Source organism: Bufo gargarizans, chromosome 3 (genome assembly GCF_014858855.1).
Source record: "Bufo gargarizans isolate SCDJY-AF-19 chromosome 3, ASM1485885v1, whole genome shotgun sequence".
Classification (NCBI taxonomy): Eukaryota; Metazoa; Chordata; class Amphibia; order Anura; family Bufonidae; genus Bufo; species Bufo gargarizans.
The window spans coordinates 591,056,454-591,068,655 of NC_058082.1; the positions used below are offsets into that span (position 1 = coordinate 591,056,454).

At 47.1% G+C, this 12,202-nt stretch overlaps 1 protein-coding gene across 4 annotated transcripts in view; it reads right to left on the reverse strand.

Annotated features, from left to right (window-relative positions):
• Positions 1-12,202, reverse strand: part of LOC122932980 (biotin--protein ligase-like) — a 176,383-nt gene that overhangs the window by 146,910 nt on the left and 17,271 nt on the right. For all 4 annotated transcript variants that reach the window (XM_044287682.1, XM_044287683.1, XM_044287685.1 and 1 more), the window contains exons 5-6: positions 8,387-9,300; positions 6,914-7,096 (exon numbers count right to left, since the gene is read on the reverse strand). In XM_044287682.1, the coding sequence (XP_044143617.1) occupies positions 6,914-7,096; positions 8,387-9,300 (1,097 nt within the window). The remainder of the gene's footprint in view (positions 1-6,913; positions 7,097-8,386; positions 9,301-12,202) is intronic.

The following is a 12,202-nucleotide window of genomic DNA, read 5'->3' on the forward strand; positions in this document are numbered from 1 at the left end:
TAATAATAGTACACACAGCCCTAGAGACGAAAATCACAGGCAACCTGTAGCCAGCAGGCCGCCTGTATTTATACTTGGGAGTGAGGGTCATGTGACGTGATCAGCGTCACATGACCGACAGACCGACCAGTCGAGCACCGAGTGATCAGCTCGGCGCTCAAGGCAGACCTAGGAGCAGGGAGCCTCCCAGCTGGCAAGGCCGCCCTGGGAATGAGGCCAAACACAGATCCTCGCTCCCGAAGCTAAGCAGCAGGTCTGCGGCTGATGGGAGACCGAGTGCGCCTTCGGCGCCCCGTTACAGCTGCAGATGCTAAAGGGGTTTTTCCGACATTTTGATACTGATGGCTTATCCTCAGGACACGAGGATATGAGGGCTCACGCACACGTGCGCTCCCGTTCTGTGCATTGGGGACTGCAAATTGCTGTCCCCAATGCACGGGCACCATCCATGTGGATTCAGCAGACCCATTCAACTTGAATGGTTCCGTGATCCGTCCGCACCACAAAAAAATAGAACATGTTCTATATTTTTTTTTTAGATGCGTAGGCACGGACAGAAAACCACCGAAGCGCTCCGTAGTGTTTCCATGGGGTTCCGTGCCTCCATTTTGCACCTTCCTTTTTGATTGAGGACCCATTCAAGTGAATGGGTCTGCATCCGCGATGCGGTGCACAAAAGGTCAGTGACCGTATATTGCAGACCTGCTGTTTGCGGGCCGCAATACGGGCATCTGCCAACAACGGTCGTGTGCATGAGCCCTGGCACCAGCCCGCACAGCTCCATCCATTGTTAGTGGCCGTGCATGGAACTGCAGCTCAGCCCCATTCGCTTGAATGGGACGGAGCTGCACCTAGGAAGAGGCAGTGGCGCTCACTGGAACATTGTGGCCTCTTCAAACAGCTGATCTGCAGGGGTGTCGGCAGTCAGACCCCCCACCTATTCTGAGGAGAGGCCATCAATATCAGAATCTCACAAAAAAAACTTTAATTTCTATACATTCGATTTTTTTCGCGTGTGCATAAGATTTGTTAAAATCCGAACGTAAGCCTTCCCTTCTGTGAACTTATGCTAATACACAGCGGACATGTCTACCAGCAGATAGAAGGCAAAAACTGCCTGCCTGCCTGCGGAATTGTGAAAGCAGCTCTGGCTGTGAATGGAGAAAAGCCATAGAACTGAAAATGTCACGTTATATGTCATATACTGACCGCCATGAAAAAAAAAGCACAATCCCAGAATTGCCTCTTTTTTGGTCCCCAAAAATAAAAAAAAAGGCTCAAAACATCGTATGTATCCCAAAATTGTAACAAAATGTAGTAAAAAAAAAAAAAAAAAAAAAATATATGACTAATCTTAGTGACCTGCAGAATAAGGTTGTCATGTAATTTGTAGTGCACAATGAACGCCATAAACATGAAACACAAAAACAAAGGCGGAATTGCAGGGGTTTTCCCATTGGAACTTGTACCTGTAGGAATCCCACTCTTCTTGGCGTGCAGAGCTTTCTAGCTTATGTGAATAATATGCAGGAGTCTGTAAAGCGGCATTATAATTATCTGTATAATAGATCTCACCGATTGAGCGGAATCTGCAAATCTAACTGCGCATCAACAGTGACACCGTGTGGACAGTGAGAAAATTGCAATTAAGAATTAAAACTAAGCCTGGGTTTCACAGAGAATTTTTTTTTTTCCGCTACAGATTGAATTTATTAACGAATGACAAGATTACACAGAAGCGAATATATTCCCGTGGAATTCCAGCACAAAGTGGGTGCGTATCTAGATCCGACCATAAAGCGGCTTACATACAGACTTTTTTGGGGGTAGGAAATTAGCAATTTTTTAAGCCTGTCGTCCAGATTTATCAACTGTGGCAATCAACACCACAGAACAGAAGTGGTAGATTGAAAGAGGCGCCAAACTTATCAAGCATTGTGCGACATTTTATAAATTTGGCACAAATTACGGCAACGCAGACTTCTGACAAACTGATTATAAACATTCTCCTCATAATGAATCTCCAGCACCGAGTTTGGTTTCACATCTGCGTTGTGATTTCCGTTTTTTGTTCCCCGTTAAGGGAGCATTATACTTAAAAATGAGAGACAGCCGAATTCGATACATAACTGACGCCGATGGCGCCCGACGCACTGACTTATAATGAAGTCCGTCTGGCTCCGTCCTGGTGTTTGAGGCAGATATTATCTCCGTACTATTGGAGCTTGAGTAAACCTGCCGCGGAATGGTGGGACGAAAAATTCACCGCGTTTACAGAAACGGCAAAGTAGATGAGATTCCATAAATCTCATCTACAACCTGCGGACATCTCCCGCAGCAAAAGCCACACGCAACTGGACAAGTGCAGCAGATACTAACGGGGGTTTTCTGACATTTTGATACTGATGGCTTATGCTCAGGACACGAGGATATGAGGGCTCACGCACACGTGCGCTCCCGTTCTGTGCATTGGGGACCGCAAATTGCCCCACGTTCAGTTGAATGGAACCGGTTTTCAGCGGCAGAAATTTTCTGCAACAAAATCTGCCGCGTGTGAAGGCGCCCTTAAGGCTGTATTAGACAGCCCAATAAAGGCTACTTTCACGCAAGCGTTTATTGCAGATCCGTCATGGATCTGCAAAAACGCTTCCGTTACAATAATACAACCGCATGCATCCGTCATGAACGGATCCGGTTGTATTATGTCTTCTATAGCCATGATCCGTCTTGAACACCATTGAAAGTCAATAGGGGACGGATCCTTTTTCTATTGTGTCAGAGAAAACGGATCCGTCCCCATTGACTTAAATTGTGTGCCAGGACGGATCCGTTTGGCTCCGCTTCGTCAGTCGGACAGCAAAACGCTGCGGGCAGCCTCCAGAGCGGAATGGTGACTGATCGGAGGCAAACTGATGCATTCTGAGCGGATCCTTTTCCTTTCAGAATGCATTAGGGCAAAACTGATTGGTCCAAAATGGAACGCTTATGAGAGCCCTGAACGGATCTAACAAACGGAAACCAAACCGCCAGTGTGAAAGTAGTGTTCCTTCCCGGCAATCGTCTGCTCGCTAGCGGAGGAGACTGCTATTACATGCAGTGATCTCCTCCTCAGTATAGGGAGGAGCGATCGTTGTCTTCCCTATACTAGATCATTGTTTGCCGGCAGCAGATTGTGATTAGACACCGCGATCTGCCGCCTGCAAACGATGATTTTTTAACCTGTCAAAAGATTTGGATTTCTCATTCATCAGGAAAACAGCGTTAGTATTAGACTGTCAGATGATCGCTAATGAACGTTACTACAAACGCTCATTAGCGACAGGCATTAGGCTCCATTCACACGTCCTCAATGTGTTTTGCGGATACACAGAGCCACGGATCCGCAAAACACAGAAAGCGGCAATGTGCGTTCCGCATTTTGCGGACCGCACATTGCCGACACTAATAGAATATGCCTGTTCTTGTCCGCAATTGCGGACAAGAATAGGATATGTTCTATTTTTTGGCGGAAACGGAAGCACGGATGCGGAAGTGCGGAAGTGCGGATCCGCAAATGTGGATGCGGACAGCACATTCCGGCCCCATTGAAAATGAATGGGTCTGCACCCGTTCCGCAAAATTGCGGAACGGATGCGGATCCATTTTGCGGACGTGTGAATGGACCCTTACAGAGCCCCAATATAGTCACAATCTAATGTCCCTTTCTCAGACGCACTCTGGAACCAGTTTCCCTGAAAGCCAATTTAAAGATCGGTAAATCTTTGGAGAGAAAACCCTGACAAATACTGGGAGAACATACTTAGGGAGCATTCACACAACCGTATTGGTTTGGCGGTCTGCAAATCACGGATCCGTGTGTCTCGTATGTCTTCAGTTATCTTTCTGTTTCCATTCCGTAAGGCCTCATGCACACGACCGTTGTTGTGTTCCGTTCCTCAAAATGGGGTTCCGTTGTTCCGTGATCCGTTTCCGTTTCCGTGTGTCTTCCTTTATTTTTGGAGGATCACCAGACATGAAGGAAAGTAAAAAAAATAAATCGAAGTCAAGTTTGCCATGCAAATGATAGGAAAAAAACGGACGCGGATGACAATCTTGTGTGCCTCTGCGTTTTTTTCACGGTCCCATTGACTTGAATGGGTCCGCGAACCGTTTTCTGTGAAAAAAATAGGACAGGTTATATTTCTTTGACTGGAACCACGGATCACGGACGCGGATGACAAACGGTGGATTAGCCAAGTTTTGAAAGTCAATGGGTCCGCAGAAAATCACGAAAAACGGAACAACAGACACGGAATGAAACAACGGTCGTGTGCATGAGGCCTAAGTCCGTATAATACGGACGTGGTGCTTCCGTGTGTCATCCGTTTTTCGCGGTCCGCTAAAAACTGAAATGGGGTTCCCTAGAATGTTTTCAGTCCAGGGGTCCGCAAAAAACGGATGACATACGGATGCATTTCCGTGTGCTGTTTTTTACGGACCCAATTACTTTCAATGGGGCCACGGACCACAATTTGCGGCCAAGTATAGGACATGTTCTAAAATAAAAGGAACGGACACACGGAACGGACAGCACACGGATGACAATGAAAGGCATTCCGCAATTTTTGCGGACCCATAGAAATTAATGGGTCTGTGCATTGTCCGCAAAAATTGCGGAACGGACATGGAAGAAAAACACGGTCGTGTGAATGCTCCCTTAGTCTTGGTCCCATTTGGACCCAGGACTCACTGTTACAAAAAGGTACAAAAGTTTAAATATCAATCATTTTGATGAGTTTGTTGCCTGCACTGCATCCAAAAAATAAACTACTACCTACCTGATAAGTGCAGTAACTAACCACTAGATGGCAGGCTTGTGCACAATATGAGCAGCTTCATTGTGTCAAGATTTAGGCTTGGGCTACACGGTGTCATGTCGCGTGACATATAGGTTACAACTACACTGCAACATGTGGTGCGCGACATTCATGTTGCACCAATCTAGCGCTGCATATATTATAATGCTAGTCTAGGTGTCGCACTGCGACAGGCTGCAACCGCGAAGTGAGAGTCGCAAAAAAAATCCATCTTGAATGGGTGTTTTGTGACTGTCGTGTCGCAGCATGTGGCAGTGCAACACCTTAGACTAGCATTATAAAATATGTTGCGTGACAAATGTCGTCGTGTAGCCCTAGCCTTAAATGTATCCCCATTCCAGGGAGTGAGTGTCCCGATCCAACCGCTAGACCCCCATCAATCGCAAGGACAAAGCTGCTGCATCGTCTCCCCATGTGAATGGCGCAATGGTCGAGCATGTGCACTGCTGCTCCTTTCAGGGTACGAACACATGGCACAGTCACGTCACGGTGTGACACGGCCGCACTGCGCTCAAGTACCACACGGCTGACTAACTCATGAAGACTGCACTGTATTGTTAATGGCCGCGCAGCACCATCAATGCCGTCCACCCATTAATAATACAGACCCACTAAATACTGACACGACCGTACCGCCTGGTCGTACCCTTAAAGTGTACCTCCAGTTATGATCCACTGCTCAATGTGGCATCAGGTGAGGAAAGACGCCTGTACACACTGGATTGTATACTTGGCTAGACAACCTGGGGAGAACCATGTACTATTAAAGGGATTGGTGCATCTGATAGGTGCTGATCCCCACCTCTGAGACCTGCCCCGTGCATGCGCAGCTGCCCTCCATTCATGTCCATGGGAGCGCTGAGCGGCTATAGGCTATATGCTACAACCTAGCGATATGCCCCCAATTGTCCAAGATGGGACTGCCCCTTTAATTAGAATAAGACTAGTGCACAGCGTCATGCGGTCGCCTCGTCAACTGTTCTGCCCAGCACGCACTAGGGTAGGGATGCCCAACCTGCGGCCCTCCAGCTGTTGCAAAACTGCAGCTCCCAGCATCCCCGGACAGCCTACAACTATCAGCCTTTGTGCCGCAATCTACGACTTCTCCCCACTCATGCCAGGTCTAAAAAAGTGGGCATGGGCGGAGAAGGGGACTGGCCGGCAGGGCCGTCTCATTAACCATTTTCTACACCTGGTCTAAATGTAAGACAGCTTGGAAGCTGTCCATTCCGTTATGCGGACCGTATGCGGAACTATTCATTTCAATGGGTCTGCAAAAAAACGGAAGTTGATCGGAGTGCATTACGGACAAGGATAGTACTGTTCTATTAATGGCCAGCTGTTCTGTTCCGCAAAATACGGAATGCACACGGACGTCATCCGTATTTTTTGCGGACCGCAAAATACATACATGCGCCCTTAGAAGCAGCGGTGGATCCGCTGGAGTAATGAAGAGGTCCCGGCCTCTACATAACGTCGGCGGATGCACCGTCACGTATAGGGCTTTATTAAGACCCATAACCCCTTAAAGTTTGGCTCTAAATTAACCTTCTATCTCCCAAACATTATAGAGTACGGCCACAGATTGTGTCCACTCCCCTCCGAAAAACAGGCAGGGATGTGCTCTTACAGCAAGTTTTGCAGTGCTAGTTTATGTTCACGCTTATTTACCTGCAGAAAATAATCGGGCAATGTAAACTGCAACGATTTTGCTGTAAAAACGTATGGCGGTGCAACCACGCTTTGGCCAAACCACGGCCACTGCGTATGGCCTTATCCTACAGCTGGCCACTGAACAAGGATCCGTCTCGCCCATAAACAGACAATCAACCATCAGAGTATCTTCATGCGACATGGGAATTCATTCGTTTCAAAGAACGCTTGAGCCAACCTGCCAGTGACAACTGCCATGCCCCCCTATAGCCCCCCCACCCCACCAAATTTCCCAGAGCAGATAGAGCTCAGAAACAGAATATACATAAATGGCTCTGCAGAAAAGGTGACTTTTAGGGGAAAGGCTCTTCAAGCCTCTCAGAGGTTCACCGGCGGACACTTACCTGTCGGGCAGTCAGCAGGTAGACAGGTGTCAGAGAAGGTACAGAGCTGCTTCCACAATTCAGGCCAAGACTGACGAGGACCTCAGTCAGCACCTCGTGCCTCTGGGGGTTGCCCAGCTTGAGAGAGTCAAAAGTCTCCTTATTATAATCCGATTGACACTGCGGAGCGATCTCCAGTCTCACCTGTGGTCAGAATACAAAAAGGACAGGTTAAAGGGTTAACACAAAAAAAAAAAAGAAGAAACACATTGAAATCCTCAGAGATAGAGACAGCCATTTAAAGGGGACTTAAACTTTTGGGGAAACCATGTTTGTGCAGCAGCGCACTGTCCGGTATCATCTGAAGCGTGCAGTGTACGAATCCCAGGGGTGGACCGGGAACCTAAAGTGGCCCTGGAAAAAATTACTAAAAGTGGCCCCGTTTTATAGTCGGGTCCAAACTGATGGAAGACAGGGCCAGCAATACCGTGTTGTGGCACATTATACCATCCCAACAGAGCCAAATACCGCAGTCCATCACAAAATACTGCCAGCAGCACAAAATACATCCTCAAACACTTCCACTGGCCGGTCGTGAGGAGGGCCCAGGCAGCCCCCTGGGCATCGGCTGTGCTGAGCTGTGATAGGGAGAGAGCTGCAGCAGAAAGGACATACCCCCTGAGCTGTGATGGGGAGAGAGCTGCAGCAGAAAGGACATACCCCCTGAGCTGTGATGGGGAGAGAGCTGCAGCAGAAAGGACATGCACCCTGAGCTGTGATGGGGAGAGAGCTGCAGCAGAAAGGACATGCACCCTGAGAAAGGACACACCCACTGAGCTGCCAGCCTGAAATAAATGTAGTAGAGCAACTGGAGCAATGAATGGGGAGATCTCTGGATCCATGTGAGGTACAGGGCTGGTTCTAGCTTTGTTAGAAGGAGATTATCATTTACTAAATGATGTCTGATGATAATTTTTTTCATCAAGCATGGCATAACCCCTATAAGGAAGCGCCCAGAGCTCTGATGTCATGGATATTAAAGTGGACCCCTATACAGGACAGCACACAGAGCACCAATGTCATAGATGTGTGCACTGAATGGGAGTTCAGCTGCAGTACGTCGGAACAGCCAAAATGCCACCAGCATTGGATGAAGCCTTCTGATTCTGGCTCTGTCCACAGTTTTTTCCAGTGCTGGTGGCATACTGAAGGCCATTCACTTGACACATCCACGATATCGGTGCTCTTGGTATTGTCCTGTACGGTATCCCCTTTAATATCCATGACATCAGAACTCAGTGCCATGACCTGTATAGGGGTCCCCTTTAATATCCATGACATTGGTGCTCAGTATTAGATCAGTACACGGATCATCTGATCGGTCGAGGCGGCTGAAGTCAGACCAGAGGATAGGTCATCAGTATCGGGTGAAGGATGAAAAAATTTTTTTAAAAGTTAAGTACATTTAAAATGGGACTGAGCAGGAAAACATACCTGACAAAGAACAGCTTCTCCGCCACAGTCTCCATAGGTCTGGTGGACCATTATCAAATCTCGATTGTCACCGTCTATGTAGATCCACCCATCCACTTGATCATCTCTGGGCATCTCATACACATAGCCACTGGCGAGCCCATTGAAATTAATTAGGTTGCCATTGGGTCCATCAAAAACAAAAGCTTGAACGCGGTCCTTTAGTTGAGGCCTCGTTTGTAAACCCAAGTTACCAAATGTAAATGAGGAGGAGAGACCCAGAATCTTCCCACCATTTTCCATGTAGGAAGTGAACTGGTTTTGAACCTGGGATGGTATTGGCTCCTCGGCCACCACCACCAATATCAAGCAGTTATCCATCCATGGATCCTTGAGGGCTTGCTCCTCCTGGAGAGGGTAGACCACATATCGACATGAATCAAAGCACTGGAGAAGAATATCTTTGACTTGCTGCAGACGGTCTTGGGATGAGGTGCCACTATATATGAGAACGTTTGGTGGCTTGCTGCTTCTATTAAGGGCTGATGCCTCTCCAAGACAATCCACATCAGAATGGTCCTCCAAGCTGAAGGAATCATCTGGGAGCTCTGGAATGTTTTCAGCAGACGCAAACTTTACCGACTCGATGGTACAGCTCTCCAACTCGAGGCACTCGTGGCAGCTAGATAGGTGGAGATGAAGATGTTCTCCAACAGCTTCATCCTTATGTTCAGGATCAGTTCCACCACTTGCATCAGAATTTCCATCACTTTTCTGGCTACAAATCATATCAGCACTCTCGGCTGCCCCCATATCCTCTTTAGGGTTCTTCTCAGAACTGGAAACGTTTGGTTCCTTTGTGGATGTTGTCTCAACTAAGCCGTCTTCTTGTAACACTTCACCTTTATTGGCCAAGGACTCTCTTAAGTGCACAGCTGTAACACAGTAACAAAAAGTACATAATATGACAACAGATGAAAAAGGCACAGTTATGGCACAAAAGTACCGTAAAACATTGGCAATGCTAAGGCAGAGGCTAGACAGCGACACGTCACACAGGCAAAGACTGTAGTCTAGCATGGCCTGCATTGCAAGTAGTGAATATGAAGGGGGTCGCACCGCGAACCTTAATTGTTCGCAAGCTAGCGGTTGCAAGAAATCCTGTAACTTTTGGGTCGCACCAACTTGCTGATTGCGATGCAACCCCATTCACTTTCACTAGTTACAATGCTGACAGTGATACATTGCGATCTTTGCCTCTGCTACATGTGTTTTGACCACAGGCGCCGTGTAGTCCCTGCCTTGTGATTACTCTCTTCAGGCAGTCATCTGTGCTAAATGTATCACACTGGCTCAAGCTGTATATTTCAGGTGGCTCTTGCTAGACATCTTCTGCATTTTTCACTTCCTAACACCACCTCTTACTTAGAGGGGTATTCCAGTAAGAACAAGTTATACCCTATGGGCAGTTAGATCAGTGGGGGTCTGACCACTGGGACTCCCACCAATCAAGAGAATGAGGGACCTGTGTCTCCAGTTTGAAAAGAGCACCGGTCGAGCACGCCCTCCGCTGTTCCACTGGTCAAGCATTCCCACCACTAGCTCTGCAATTTCCAAATTCCAATAGCAGTGAATGGAGAGGACGCTGTGCATACACGGTTTGCTGTCCATCCATGGTGGGGTTCTGTTCTTGAGCAGGTCACAGAGGCGAGACCCGCACCTATCGGACATATATGGCATATCCTATTGATATTCCATAAATCTCTCAGATCGGACCACCCCCACCTAAGGATAAGCCATCAGTTTTGTGAAGTCAGGAATACCCCTTTAACCTTTTATATAGATATTAGAAGCATGTTTCTATACCACATTCAGCCATTCACATGAAGTAAAGTAGATGGAGGTTATCATTGAACTAAAGCGGAATCAGACAGGTTAGAGTGATGGCTGAAAACAGGATACACGGGGCGCTACTACTATATGCAATAAAATTGGGGTTTATTTAAAAAAGTACGATGCGTTTCGGGACCAGGGTCATGTGCTCAAAAAGGGGAAGACCTTCGTAACATATTTTGTTTCAATAAAGCCCCATTTGATTGTTTACAGTAGTAGCGTACCATGTATCGTGTCTTTAGCCATCGTTTTAACCCTTGCCTGTCTTATTTCGCTATTGTATTGGGACCTCACCTGAGATCATCCATCGAGAGGGAGCGGGAACACCACTTCTACTGCAATCCACTGAGTAGTTCCCGGGACTGCACAACTCCCTATGGTGAGCAGGGCTGCTGCTTTCGTTTTCTATGCCCTGTGGGGTATCACACAAGGGAACGCCCTTTTCTGCTCCTTTTCTGAAGTCTTACGGGCAAATCACACCCAGTTTACCCAGCGTCGAACTGGGACACCTTCCACCAACTGGGTTTAGAACAAGTCTGTCCCTTAAACTTGCATCTTAAAGTATTCCTGTACTTTAAAAAAACTTTGAATATGTTATAGTGACATATCGGTGGGGGTCCGAGTGCTGAGACCCTCTCCGATTGCAAAACCGATAAGTTAGAGGTTTTCACACAGAGCACAGCCTCTTAGCTATTGATGGCGTCTTCAGCAGTGAGCAGAAACAGCGCTCTGTGCGAGTACTTTCTCCTCATTCTAGCCTTCGGTGGGGGTCCTAACACCCGAACCCCCACCAAAGGCTTTGACCTTTCACTATGACTTCTCAAATGTTTTTTGAAAGTGCAGTACAGGAATATCTAGGAAATGGACAACCTATCAGTAGGATATTCCATCACTTTCTAATCATGAGGACTGACCTCTGAGACCACCATCTATCCTGAAGGGGACACAATGCCGATTTAGCATTGCAGTCCCTTCACTATTTTGTCCCTGCACAGCTGCGCTTGGGACCACCAGCCATGCAGGTAAGGATTGTGAAAAGGCCGCTACACTGAATCGGTGGGAAAAAACGCCAGAAAAGGCTACTTAGCAAGTAAAAGCAGAAAAAAACAAGTTCCTTATGCTAGATTCTACTTTTCAGGTCTCTGGCAGGTGGAGTTTGATATTTGTAGTGGTTGGATCTCCTCTGGATCCCATTATAGTCCACAGGGCTGGCAGTTAATGCGTTAATATACGCCAATACCGGATGCAGAGAGCTCTAACGGAGAGCATGACGCAGGTGTGAAAGAACGATTATCTACTATGAAGAAAATAGTCAATCAATTTCACATTAGCGTTTTCTGCGGATCCGTCATGGATCTGCAAAAACGCTTCAGTTACCGTAATAAAACCGCATGCATCCGTCATGAACGGATCTGGTTGTATTATGTCTTCTATAGCCATGACGGATCCGTCATGAACACCATTGTAAGTCAATGGGGGACGGATCCGTTTTCTATTGTCAGAGAAAACTGATCCGTCCCCATTTACCTACATTGTGTGTCAGGACGGATCCGTCCCCATTTACCTACATTGTGTGTCAGGACGGATCCGTCTTGCTCCGCACCACATCATGGACAGAAAAACGCTGCTTGCAGCGTTATTCTGTCCGCGATGGGAGAGCAACCAAACGGAACAGAATGCATTTTAGTACCTTCCGTTTCGTTCAGTTTTGTCCCCATTGACAATGAATGGGGACAAAACTAAAGCGTTTTCTTCTGCTATTGAGATCCTATGACGGACCTCAATAGCAAAATTGAAAACGCTAATGTAAAAGTAGCCTTAGCCTAAAATTGATGAAAAAATTGGCAATTTCAACCAAACTCATCACTCATAATGTGAGTGAAATTTACAGAACGATCATTTTACGATCGTCATCGTCTGAAAAGAAGTCAGTGTTTGAAATTT